Source organism: Penicillium angulare (genome assembly GCF_028827245.1).
Source record: "Penicillium angulare strain IBT 27051 chromosome Unknown utg000003l_segment0_segment0, whole genome shotgun sequence".
Classification (NCBI taxonomy): Eukaryota; Fungi; Ascomycota; class Eurotiomycetes; order Eurotiales; family Aspergillaceae; genus Penicillium; species Penicillium angulare.
The window spans coordinates 3,840,045-3,853,025 of NW_026623162.1; the positions used below are offsets into that span (position 1 = coordinate 3,840,045).

At 45.7% G+C, this 12,981-nt stretch overlaps 6 protein-coding genes across 6 annotated transcripts; 1 reads left to right on the forward strand and 5 right to left on the reverse strand.

The window, feature by feature from the left end:
* Window positions 1-269: 269 nt before the first annotated feature.
* On the reverse strand, window positions 270-1,181 carry N7478_003573 (oxidoreductase, short chain dehydrogenase/reductase family; the record flags this gene model as incomplete). Its single annotated transcript, XM_056919787.1, has 1 exon — window positions 270-1,181. One exon carries the CDS (start codon window positions 1,179-1,181, stop codon window positions 270-272), a length of 912 nt encoding a protein of 303 aa, XP_056782945.1.
* Window positions 1,182-1,855: 674 nt separating this feature from the next.
* On the forward strand, window positions 1,856-3,834 carry N7478_003574 (sugar porter family MFS transporter; the record flags this gene model as incomplete). Its single annotated transcript, XM_056919788.1, has 7 exons — window positions 1,856-1,880; window positions 1,947-2,022; window positions 2,083-2,128; window positions 2,188-2,698; window positions 2,772-3,436; window positions 3,492-3,561; window positions 3,599-3,834. 7 exons carry the CDS (start codon window positions 1,856-1,858, stop codon window positions 3,832-3,834), a joined length of 1,629 nt encoding a protein of 542 aa, XP_056782946.1.
* A 444-nt stretch (window positions 3,835-4,278) lies between these two features.
* On the reverse strand, window positions 4,279-5,811 carry N7478_003575 (uncharacterized protein; the record flags this gene model as incomplete). The annotated part of the gene is made up of 1 exon (XM_056919789.1): window positions 4,279-5,811. One exon carries the CDS (start codon window positions 5,809-5,811, stop codon window positions 4,279-4,281), a length of 1,533 nt encoding a protein of 510 aa, XP_056782947.1.
* A 664-nt stretch (window positions 5,812-6,475) lies between these two features.
* N7478_003576 (uncharacterized protein) lies at window positions 6,476-7,412 on the reverse strand (the record flags this gene model as incomplete). Its single annotated transcript, XM_056919790.1, has 3 exons — window positions 6,476-6,876; window positions 6,926-7,155; window positions 7,213-7,412. The coding sequence occupies 3 exons, from the start codon at window positions 7,410-7,412 to the stop codon at window positions 6,476-6,478; spliced, it is 831 nt and encodes a 276-aa protein (XP_056782948.1).
* Window positions 7,413-8,017: 605 nt separating this feature from the next.
* N7478_003577 (uncharacterized protein) lies at window positions 8,018-10,111 on the reverse strand (the record flags this gene model as incomplete). Its single annotated transcript, XM_056919791.1, has 3 exons — window positions 8,018-9,181; window positions 9,246-10,030; window positions 10,090-10,111. The coding sequence occupies 3 exons, from the start codon at window positions 10,109-10,111 to the stop codon at window positions 8,018-8,020; spliced, it is 1,971 nt and encodes a 656-aa protein (XP_056782949.1).
* A 694-nt stretch (window positions 10,112-10,805) lies between these two features.
* On the reverse strand, window positions 10,806-12,225 carry N7478_003578 (uncharacterized protein; the record flags this gene model as incomplete). The annotated part of the gene is made up of 3 exons (XM_056919792.1): window positions 10,806-11,562; window positions 11,637-12,142; window positions 12,193-12,225. 3 exons carry the CDS (start codon window positions 12,223-12,225, stop codon window positions 10,806-10,808), a joined length of 1,296 nt encoding a protein of 431 aa, XP_056782950.1.
* Window positions 12,226-12,981: the final 756 nt, after the last annotated feature.

A 12,981-nucleotide genomic window follows, 5' to 3' on the forward strand; every position in this document is an offset into this window, starting at 1 on the left:
GTATTTCGCGGGCCATTGAAGAATGCTGGGATAGTGGCGGGTCGGAGCAAAATCGACCGACGGGAAGAAGTACGGGCGTGAGGCCGGCGTGAGGCCGGGTGTTCGGCGGGTGAACCATGAACTACAAACCATGATTTATTCAGAAATACCTACTAGGTATATTCAGATTTTATGTCGTGGAATTATTCAATAAAAGTGCTGTGTATTCATATATCCATGGCTTTAAAAGAATTCAACCATTAACTACTATCTCTACCAGAGTGTATAGTCTATAATACAATTCCGCCTCCATCGACAACAATATCTGAACCATTTATGTAAGATCCTGCACTGCTCGAAAGAAGTACAATGGTTCCTGTTAACTCTGAAGGACTTCCCATTCTTCCACTGGGGTTTCGCTCTGCCCAAATGCGCCGATGCTCGGCAATGCCGTCGCCTTCATTCAGGATAGTATCCATATAGCCAGGGCTGACGGTGTTAGTGCGAATACCATAACGAGCCCATTCCGCTGCCAGGCAACTCTTAAGCATGAGAAGAGCCGACTTGCTGACGTTGTAGGCTATTTGAGGCTGGGGATAGTTGACGCGGTGAGCAGAAATTGATGCCACAAATGTGATAGCGCCACCCTTTCCTTGCTTGACCATTTGTCGTGCTGCAGCCTGTGCACAGATGAAAGAGCCCGTAGTGTTGATGTCGAGGATTCTGCGCCACTGTGCGATGGGCATTTCAAGGCTTTCCACGCAGCCTACAACTCCAACGAAGCAAACCAGTATGTCAATAGAGCCCAATGTCTTGACTGTCTCCTCCATTGCCACTCGAACGGCTTCTTCATCGGTAACATCAACCTTTTGGGTGCTGATTTTGACTTTGGGAAACTTGGCTTGCATTTGTGCAATTTCCCTTTGAGAGTTGGCTGGGTTGACATCGAAAATCATAAGGCCTTCGAGGCCATGTTCTAGGAGGGCATCACAGGATTGGAGTCCAAGGGTACCAGCACCTCCTGTAACAACTGCATTTCCCCTCACGGTGAAACGTTTCTGGGCTCCGACGGCTGGGTCGTTCTCGATCGAAGCCTTAGGGGCAGGTGTCATAGAGGACGCGCTGCCATCGCTAAATACCATAGAAGGTACGACACGAGATGTCAACGCCTCGCGGTCTGTCACTTCATTTGAGGGCGCCATCTTGAATATCGGCGATGTGAGGGGGAGGTGTAAGAGAAAATCAGACCCAAATGCGGGGAAATCTTGTAGAGGACTGGAAGCCGAAAAGGTTGTTGTAGTACTCGGGACCAAGGAAAGTTGATCTACTTATTTTGAATTGCGGCCAGGTCATAAAGCTTTCGAACTGCCCTCCATTGAGAATATAAACTCTTTCCCATTCACTTCTAATCTCGGATAGCCTCAGTCCGATCAATTTCTTTGAAAACAACTCGTCGATCATCTACAGCATCATATTACGCTAGATACATCATTGCCATCCTAGCTACGAAGACTCCACTTTCGTCGGTGCACTGCGGCCCGACATTATAGTTCATGGCGCGTGAGATTGCAAGAAGCCATTGCAGTTCCATGATCGTATGATCCTTCGCCTTCTCATAGTGTCGAGCAGCTTTTATCGGTGATCTCTGCTCCGACCCATGTTTCCAGTTTGACGTATGCACTAACCCCATATACTTTCCCCGGATTTCATGCCGGAGAAGTGCCGAAGCACTCCATCCCTATAATTAAATCGATTAGCCCTCGTGGTATTGCCTAAATCGTCGCCTGAAAATAAATTCAGTCTTTTACATTTTTGGTTTCCGTGAAAGAGACCAAATGCCAATATGGTTTCTTCAATAGCAAATGCTGCTGACACAATGACCATCTCCTATGGGGAAACTGGTAAATAATTACCTCTCTTGTTACATCCATCATTCTGATGTATTCAGCTCACAACCATTACTATAGGGGCCAAGGGGTTATTTCAACAGCCATACATCCTCTTTTTATCAGTTTTCGCTAGTATGGGTGGCATGTTATTTGGGTAAGTAATGCCAAAGACCCATACATAGTACTGAATTGGGTAGAATTGATATTTTGTCAGATATGATCAGGGGGTTATCAGTGGCGTGCTAGTGATGAATAACTTTGTCAGTGCAATCAAAAACCTTGGAGAATTCTAAAACTAACTCTGATGCTTCTCCTACAGGGCAAACAATTCCCCATGCTCGCTTCCAATTCTACTCTCCAGGGATGGATGGTGGCCGTCCTCACATTAGGGGCCATGGTGGGCGCACTCGTCAACGGTCCGATTGCCGATCGTATATCACGGCGCTGGTCTATACTTCTCGCAAACATCGTGTTTTTGATTGGCTCCATAATTCAAGCTGCGGCTCAAAACATCGTCATGATCTTTATCGGACGATTTATTGCCGGTCTTGCCATCGGTGGATTATCTATGGTAATTCCTTTGTATATCAGTGAAATGGCTCCGTCAAACCTTCGGGGGAGTTTGGTTTCATTACAGCAGCTCAGTATTACTTTTGGTATTGCGGTCGCATTCTGGATTGATTACGGAACCCAGAATATTGGAGGAACTGGGGATTCCCAGTCTCCAGTTGCGTGGAGACTCCCACTTGCTTTGCAATGCGCTCCTTCATTGATACTTTCCATTGGCACATTTTTCTTGCCATATAGCCCTCGTTGGCTTCTTTTGAAAGGTCCGTTTTTTTTCGTTCAAGGAAGTATCCAAATTTTCTAGCTAGTTTATACAGCTGATATGAAAATATATAGATCGTGAGGAGGAAGCAGAAGCGACGTTGCTCCAAATTCGCCGCGTCCCAGAAACAGATCCTCGTGTTAGGCTTGAGATTTTGGAAATAAAAGCGGCAGTACTGTTCGATCGCGAGACCACGGCTGTGCTTTATCCGACAGCAGCAACTAGCTGGCAGATCACGCTGGAGAGATACAAGTCTCTACTAACAATTCGTCATTTAAACAGGCGTCTGGTCATTGCGTGCTTGCTGCAGTTCATTCAGCAATTCACGGGTATCAATGCTATTATCTACTATGCACCTCAGATCTTCCAGAGTATCGGCATGACGGGCGAATCAGTGGACTTGCTTGCAACAGGTGTGGTGGGAATTATTGATTTTGTATTCACAATTCCGGCTATCTTATTTATGGACGGCTGGGGCCGCAAAAAGGTGTTGATAATCGGAGGAATTGGAATGACGATCTCTCAACTGATCGTGGGTACGATTTATGCCGTGTATAAAGATTCTTGGGCTACACATCCGGCAGCAGGTTGGGCTTGTGCTGCCTTTGTTTGGATCTACATTGCAAACTTTGCCTACAGCATTGGTTGTGTCAATTGGATAATTCCCTCTGAGATTTTCCCACCAGGTGTCCGCTCACAGGCTGTTGGATTAGCTATTGGAACTAACTGGCTGAGTAATGTAAGTGTCGCACACATCGATCAACTATTAAAATACTAATTGAAATGGCTCAAAGTTCATCGTCGCTTTAATCTGTCCTAGGATGCTCAATTCCATCAAATTTGGGACCTTCTACTTTTTCCTCGGTATGTGCACCTTATCATAATATGAAAAAGCATGGAGTTCTGACAAAAGCAGCTTTTTGCATATTTTTAATTGTCTGGGTATATTTCTTTGTCCCAGAAACACGAGGCGTCAGCATAGAAGAGATGGACAAGTTGTTTGGGGGAAATCAAGGAGAGGCCGATGTGATCAGAATGGCAAATATTCGGCAAAGACTGGGGCTTGTATATGATGATTTCGATAACCTCAAGGCGAAAGATTGCGACATTGGCGTTTCGCAAGTTGAAAACGCCTAACTGGTAGATTTTCGTCACTTCCAGTGTCTCTTGGAGATAAATAGTTCCATTGGCTTTGATATTTCCAGTACCTACTACCTAGTATATCTGCTATATCATTTGCATTTTCTTTGCTTATGTACTTCAACTTTCTGAGATTTTATCCGACATTTAGAGGCGATTTGTTTCATGGTAGACCCAGTAAAAATAGATATTACAAACAAGGATAAGTACATGCAAAACATTTGGTGCAAAGAAATTTTGGTTTCGTATAATTGTTCCAAGGTTGTTATGTATGGATCTGAGGGAGTCGCAAGGTACAAAGAAGTAAAACCCAAAGTAAATAATTCAAACATTATTTATATGCAAATGTAGTGATTGGAACCAGTTTTGAATTTGAATGATAGTCTCTATCGTCAGGTGGACATTAAAACCTTCGAAGTGGTATATTGAAGCCTCTGGTATTTATTTAACCGGGGCTTTTGATGGTGTAGTAGCTGAGCGAATCATCAGATCCAAGGTGTGCTTCAAGGATTCAGTCTGGGCAAGATAGCTCATAAACCCCGTGATCACCTCTTCACGGTATCTTTGTCTGTCTCTTGGTGATGTTGCATCTTCAAATGAGTTCAGATCATTCAAGAATTTTCGCTTAGACGGGGGCTCATCCCCATATTCTGGAGCCCTGTCCCGTTTTCCGGCTGTCCCAGATGCGGAGCTTGATCGGAAAAAGGCTTCCTCAATTGGTAGTATGGTGGGCTGTGGGGAGTATTCGGGTGAATGTATATTCGGGGAAGGCTCGAAATCCGGAGTAGATAACTGTGTGTCCGGAGGTGAGGGTGTTTCGGTCCTCGCAGGTGAAGCTAAGGTCCTTGACCCCCGGGTGGCGTTATGAGACGGGGTATCTGGTATCTGAGTACCCCGTAGTAACCGGTGAAGAGCCCTCCTATTTGGCGGAACAACACAGCTTTTTGTCCAAGCGCCACGATATTCCGTTTCTCGATCCGAAGACAGCTCTTCCTGAATTGAACTCAAGAATTCTTTCATGTTCAGCTGAACATGAGTTTCTTTGCGGATTCTGAATTGTCTTCTGAATTCATCTGCCCAGGATTTACCGACAGCATCAAGGACAGTGCTATATAGGGGGCTTATAATCCGGGCCGACTTTCGCGGGAAAGATAGACAGAGAATTTTCATGGAGAAGCAAAGCATTTCCATTTCGGTGTAGCTATCAAGATGGTGGCCATCAACGAACAACACACGCCAAGGATGCTCATCGTCGAGTTCGACTTTTCCTCTTGTCGATGGATCAAAAATTCTTTTGACCCATTCTAGAAGATGAATCTCATCTGCCCATCCCTTTTTGTGATTTAAAACCACATGAGCTCCTTGCAAATACTTTTTGGACACCTTCTGGTACCCTTTTGTAATAATGAGAGGTTCGAGAAATTTGCCTTCGTATGTCAGGCAATGTACCACGGAGTGAAAGTCTCGAGTTTCTCTGTCTGAACGTACAGCTCCGTCTGGCCTCGAAATTGTTAAAGACTGTCCCTCGGATCTTATTAAAGGGATAAACCCAAGTTCACCAAGTGTATACACATTTTCATTAGAAAATGGATAATTCTCCCTCGCGTTATCAATCACGTCAAGAAATCCAAGCACTGTATCAGAATCTGGTCTGAAACTAGAAAGACTGGTTGCCCTGTGCTGATCCCGAGATTCCAAAAACTTGTTCTCTAAATCTGGGTGGCGTTGGAGGAATCTTTGTACCCAATTTGTGGTGACTGTCTTAGGAAATTTCTCGTTGTTCCTTTTGGCGAGTTCCTTCAAAGATAGAAGTGCAATTTCAACAACTTGTGCCTCTTTTTTCATGGGAAACCCGTGGTTGATGTATCTTTCGACATTTCTTACGATGAAATTCTCTTCATCGGTTGCAAGCTTCGGCTTGTTTTTCTTGGATTGCGGTTTCTGTCGTTCATGCCCCGTGTTATCTATATCCATGACGTTGTGCTTCCTCCGCAAATAATTTCCAGCAATGTTGGTGTTCAACTCTGATCTAATAATATGCGAAGGGGGGGCATTGATAACCTCCAGAGACGGCGGCATTCATAGCAAGCTTCAACGTGTGTATCGGGGATAGGATAGGTTTTGTTCGAACGGTTCTTGAATAGGGTACGCGGAGACAGTATCGAATCTGTTCATACGTTTTTCGAATGCGAACATTAGATTTGAGAATGAAGAAAGCGAGAAGAAGAGTTTGAATTCAAATTGTGGTCAAAAAGGAATGCTTCCTCCAGTTGGCTTCGAAATTCTCGCTGTTTAGCGACATCCGAGTGGATAGGTCCAAAAAGCCCAAAAAGCAAATAAAGGTTCCCTCCCGATGCCTAGAATATTTTGAAATTCAGGAAAAGTCTGCTTCTCAACAATCTCAGCCCCTGGAAAGGCAAGCAAATTTCACTTAATAGTTAATCGTGCCCACTGGCTTCAAGTCCCTGTCCGAAGTCTTTCAAGAGAGGAACGTTAGACATATCCAACCTTTTAACATTATACCAAAAGACGCGTCACTCATCAATTTTTTTGTTCAAACAAAAGAAATTCATTTCAATATTGTTCTATCTATGATTTTTGACGAATTAATCGAGTCATATCTGATCATATTCCCAGATCAAGGCAGGACATAACCACCATCAATGAGCACATCACTGCCAGTCATGTAAGTGGAGGCATCACTGGCGAGATACAGGTATAAACCCTTGATCTCCTTAGTGTGTCCCTGTCGTCCGACAGCAGCCATACGGTAAGCCTCATTAATAGCGAAGGGGCTAGCGCCCATCTTGGTGTCGAAGAAACCTGGCGAAACGATATTCACTCGAGCAAATTCACGCCACTCGCGAGCAAGAGACTTGCCAAAGTGAGTGACATATGCCTTGGTGGCATTATAAACAGGCTGATCGGTTGGTACGTTTACAATGTGTCCACTCATACTGGATGTGATAATCAAATTGCCAAAGCCCTGTCGGTGGAAGACCTCACCAATATACTTTGAGCAGTATACGATACCATCGACTAGATGCAATTAGATTGAGTATATCTTTAACTTGGAAAGAAAACTTACCATTCACAGACATTTGCTTGCGGTACTCGTCAAGAGTTTGTTCCAGGATAGGCTTAGAGATGGCCATTCCGGCATTGGCGATGAAAACATCGATCTTGCCAAAGTCTTGAACAACCTTTGCGATGGTTTCTTGCACTTGGGTGGAAACAGAGACGTCAACTTTGTAGGCAGATGTCTTCACATTGTGAGTCACAGCTAAGTCCTTAGAATGTTGCACCGCAGCATCATTTCTATCGTTGCCCTCATGTATTAGGCTAGGTCTTTCAAAACCGGGAAGTGTAACTCACGAATTATACCAGAAAGCCACATTGCCACCAGCTTCGGCAATGGCTTCCGCGACGGCCAGACCAATCCCATCCGCTGCACCAGTGACAATGACCACCTTTCCGTTCATACGCAATTGGTCCAGAACATTGGATGGTGTGTTAGGGAATGGGCGGGGGAATCCCTCGCGGGTAACGGCACAGTCATCGAAGTTCATAGACATATTTGCGTGTTTTGTTTGAAATTAAAGATGCTACTAAAGGTTTAGTTTTGCGATGCCTGGGTGGTCTTTAAAAGTTGTCCTCTTGTTCTGAGTTCGGGACACAGCACCCCGCGCCAACGGCGGGCGCACTACATGGGTTGATGTCGGTGCGCTCTCGCCCGATTTGCGCCACGGTCGGAGTTGTGCCGGGGTGGGGACCCCGGGGAAATGCCTGGAGCTATACGGAGTATTGGTTCATACCCCACTTTGTCGAAGGAGGAATTGATCACTCCTCTCCTTGCCCGGGCTGTCTGAAACATGGAATCTTCATAAACACCGAGGTATTAAGCTCAAAATCAATCTCAATCAGTTATATCCGTTGTAGACCAGTTCGATATAACAATTTCAGCGAGACCAGCCGCCGCTTGTTTGAATTTAAATCCAAAAGTTCATGATGTTCCTTCCAGCTCTTTACGGAGAATGAAGGATATCTAAACATATCTACCTAATAAATGGGCGAAATAGTACAGTTCGAACGCTTGAGAGATATATAGAAGTTGAAAAAGAGACAAGAACGACAGACATGACTCGTGTCGGGCATGGCTTTGAAGCCAATATATGTACACTCACAGACGGACCTGGCCACCATTGAGTCTGTCCCAGTCTCGGTGCTCAAAAGGGACATAGGTGCTGCCTTGAAGCCAATAAATACGGTGGTCCTTGGAGATCTGCTCAGGGTCTACGCCCTGAGTACGCAAGTCCTGTTTCTGCTGCTTCATGTTACCGGTGGCTGGCATTTCGGGCATGACGCGGAGGAATATCGGGGCGGCATATCGTGGTAAATTCTTAAGCGTATGGGCAGCAATATCATCAAGTGTGGTACGGCTAGGCTCCAGTGCCAACCCTGTCAATTGGCCGCTAGCAAGCTGGTCACTTGTGATCAATGCCGCACATCCAGCCCGGCCATCATGGTTGGGCAGAGCCACGCCGTAAACGTTGGCTTCGTGTACGGCTGGGTGAGCCCCCATTACCTCAGATACCTCGCTAGTTGAGACATTCTCGCTCTTCCAGCGGAATGTATCACCCAGACGATCAGAAAAATACCATCTCCCCTCCTTATCCCATCGAACCATATCACCTGTACGGAAGTAAGCGTCGCCCTTTACAAGAACATTTCGCAAAATCTTCTTCTCAGTAGCCTCTGGGTTCTTGAAGTATCCTTGGAAAGAGGCATTTGGGTCTGAAGAGTCGAGAACAAGAAGAAGTTCACCGGGATCGCCACGAGGGGTCTTTCTGCAGAGACCGGTCTTTGGATGGCGCCATGGTTCCTGGGTCTCCCAGTCCACGTCTACGACGGTAACATGCCGATTGAGAATGAGGTTTCCAATAGTACCATTTCGTCCGATCGCGCCGGCGGAGAAATCATTGGACGAGAGATTCCACGACCCATTAGTACCTTCAGTGGCAGCATAGAATTCGGCAATGGTAGGAATGTTGAAACGCTGCTTAAAGCGATTCCAAATATCCGGACGTAGGCCATTGCCAAAAGCGAGGCGAATATTATGCTTTTTGTCCAAATCCTCTCCGGTTGCCGGGTCGATGTTGGGAGGTGTGGCCAAGATATACCGCAAAGTCTCGCCGACGTATTGTATGATTGTTGCATTGGTATCGCGAGCCTCACTCATGAAATTCCGCGCAGAAAACCTGCGGCCGATAACTAGTGTCGAGGCGCATTGAATACAATTCACGAATGCGAGCATCGCTGCCGATGAGTGATATAGAGGCATACACTAAAGAGGAGCAGGAATTAGCGACGGTTTGTTCTGTTTTGAAGGCTCCGATTCAGAGACATACCGTATAAAAGCGGTCTTGGGAGGTGAGGCCCATCCAGTGACCCACAAAAATAACACTAATCCAACACTTTTGCCAACTGACAATCGCAGGTTTAGGAAGGCCAGTTGTACCACTTGTGTAGATCAGGAAGGCCATGTCACGCTGAAGAGCACCAGCACGCTCCTTATCATCTTGCCGCACGGGCTCCTCTTTAATTATTTGTGCTTCTAGATCAACAGTCAAATATTCCACTTGCAATGGGCCCTTCCCATCGCGAAATTCTGAAGACGCGAATGTCTCGAGCAATTCAGGCGTGAAGTGTTCGCGGATTTCATCGTCAACAATGACCAGTCTTGCGGTAGATACCTTAAGGGAGTGAGCGAGGGGTTTGTTGGTCAAGTTGAAATTAATCAACGCCGGACTCGCTCCAATACTCCACAAGCCAAGTATCATGAAGACAAAACTTGATGAATTCATGCAGTCCAGAGCGACAATTTCTCTGGATTTCACATTGTGTACGTTCTTGAACCAGTTACCGAAACGAAGAACAGTGATGTAAGCTTCGTGAAATGTCCATGATTGCCCATTGTACACAATGAATTCATGATTAGCGGTTTTTGGTGAGAGGGCGTTCTGTTCGAGGACATAAAATATATTCAAATGGTCCTTTCGCTCTGCTACTCTTGTCCTCACGCTCATCTTGGCCGCAGCCGCAATAAATTTCGCATCGTAGAAGACGGAGTGTTTGGCGTTGAGGTAAGCTAAGGCCGTTGCCGCTGCGGGGAGAGCAAGGCTCAGTGGTATATCTGTAAGAACAAAACAAGGATTAGAAGAGTATCTGTAATCGCATCGCATGCAGACTTACCAGGCAAGAAAGGCAGAGGCATTTTGACTGTATCCCCGGATTCACAATGGGCGCCCGTAAGGTGGAAAGGTTCTGGAAGCCCAGGATGGCAGCAATCCGACTTTCTTTAATCGGGAATCAACCCGGGGCCGATTAAGTGCAGGATGGGTCCGCTTGGGGGCAGTAACGGATTTCAGGTGGGGGCTGGGATAGGTATCCACCAAAATGAAGATCCCAAAAGCGAAATAGCAGTCTATAATGAGACTTCACAGAGCCGGAGGAAATAAAAAGTAACCAAGTAAAAAGACAATGGGGTTATGAAGATACCTCGGCACCGATGCGGTCCGGTTTGATCGACTTTCTAGGCTGCACCTGACAACTTCAAAGGAGCAGCTCCCACCCTTACTCTATCCGGTTAGAGGTTCAATAGCTGACATTTCTGTTATTTATACTACGTCATATTTAGTTTCCACAGTGAGAAAAAAAAATATTTATTTATTTCCTATCTTAGGGTACAGTGGTCTAAAGGGGAAATTCCTGACCCTTTGGCAATCCATTGATCTATATTGGTGCTTGAGGCGAAGAAAATGTCACTTCCTGACCAAGATTCTCCAGACCAAGACTTCCAAAAGTGCTTAGCTCAGATTACACCTGGGCAATATTAAGAGGGCTCTCTGAAGGTCGATAATGACGATGATGAAGATATCCATGGGTATTCATATTGTTCAAGTTCAACATCATTGCTGAGACACAGCCTCCTTCTTTTCCTTCTTCTTTTTCTTGATCACAGGAATATCATCATAGTCTTCTTCCATAAACTCACGCAGGGCCTCAAGACCCTTCTCAAGCACTTCCGTTTCACAGACATATCCAATCCGAACATACCCATGGAAGTCCTCCCGACCTCCGAAGCATAGACTTCCCGGTACAAACATCACCCCAGTCTCCTCCAGTAACTTTTCGCAAAAAGCAACATCATCGACTGGCTTTCCCATTTTGGCGAATCGAACGAATGCAGTAGTCCCAGCTCGTGGTTTAACCCACTCACAAGCCCATCGGTGAGACTCGATGAATTTTTCTAGAATTTCAAGATTTGTCCGACCGAGTTCTATATTGCGTTGAAGCAGATTGTGGATGCACTCTGGTGCTAGGGCAAAGCTAGCGATTGCGTCATCGATTTGCCCAACAGAGATGATAGTATAATCTCGAGAGCTGGCGCATGTTTCAATGATGGATCGGTTGCGCGATGCTATCCAACCCACACGTATCCCAGCTAAGCTGTATGCTTTCGATGTCGAGCCCGTGACGATGGTGTTTTCGTAACCAAGAGATAGGAGGGAAGGTGGAAACTGTGAGTCCATAAAGTTGAAATTATGGAAAAGAGGCCGGTACACCTCGTCGGAAAGAATGGTGATAGAGGACTCGCGGGCAATGTCGACCAGGTCTTCAAGGGTGTCGCGTGGTATAACGGCCCCGGTGGGATTCTGAGGATTACTTCGAGGACCATTGTTAGTTTACATCCTCAACCCATAATTCCACGTGGTGTTCAGATCAATTATGCGGCTCACTTTATAATGATCAGCTTGGTGTTGGGCTGGATGAGTGCTTTCAATTCTTCGATATCGAGCTTCCACCCATCCTCTTCCTTGGATTTCCACAAGCTTACTTCAGCGCCTAGGGATGCAGGTACTGAATAAAGCTGTTGATATGTCGGGTAATGGCAGATAACATGGTCTCCTGGTCCAACTAGGCTGTACAGGGTAAGGAAATTGGCTTGAATAGCACCATTTGTGACCAGAATATTGTCTTTCGGAAGGGCAGTAGGTGTTTTGACCGAGTATAGATTGGCAAGTGTCTGTCGGAGCTTGTCAGAGCCTCTTATCGCTCCATAAGTAAGCTTAGTGGATTGTAGCTGAGTCAATGGATTTGTATCCTTGTCCTCGGAAAGTTCGCGGAGGTCGTCAATCGAAAGGGATGCGCAGCAGGTCTCGGCGGTATTGTATTTTGCTGTAAGTTCATATTTGTCCATCCACTTGGAATTGTCAGCATTAATGCTTTCAGTAAAGGGGGGGGTCTATAAACAAAATAGAAAAGCCGAGTCATACGGGAATGCGGGGAGTGTACCTGCTCAACTGCGAACTCCTCGATTTTCACCATGATGCTGTTCTTTGTCTTCGGGCTGGATAGAGATCTTTTGTATGGGAGTCCGCCCTGTCAGTCCTACAGCAGAGTGTCCGATGCCGCTCAAATATGAACACGTTGTCAAGGAAGATACTCGATTCTCGGGCTTGAGACCGATCCCCGCGTCACGTGTGCCCCGCATTATATTGACCAGTTGACAAAAAGTAGGCCAACGACGCATAGTATAGAGATGAACCAATTAGTGGACAACTTATTTATTAAACTTCATTTACCACGTTCCTACGGAGTCTTTCCTAGTGAGGCTAGGTATGCATGATAAAAAAATGAATATGCTATCTGTCCTAGATATCATTTTGTTTAATCGAGTTGACTCTGGTCCATCGCATCATGATCCATATAAATTATGTAAGTTTATTGATTCTGACTTCTCCTCCCCATTTAAAACTCTTATTGCTCAGGAATCAAATCGGTCAGTTTCAATTCCAACGTGATCCTCTACTCATCTGCTTATAAAAAGAGATATCAGGGCCTAGATCCTTTTTTCATCGCACAGTAGTTCCCATAACCGCGTAAGCAAAGGCAATTTAATGCTTCCTTACAATCAACTTGAATCTGATTGTAGGCTTCAGGGGTGAGGCATTGTTGGTAAGAAATACACCTATCAGGGCGCAGTCTAAACCTAGGGGCGTGCCCGCTGGGTGATCCCGGCTGAACACAAAGTGAAACATGGTGGATTCAGGAACCTGGAAACATGCGTAACATCACCTAAAA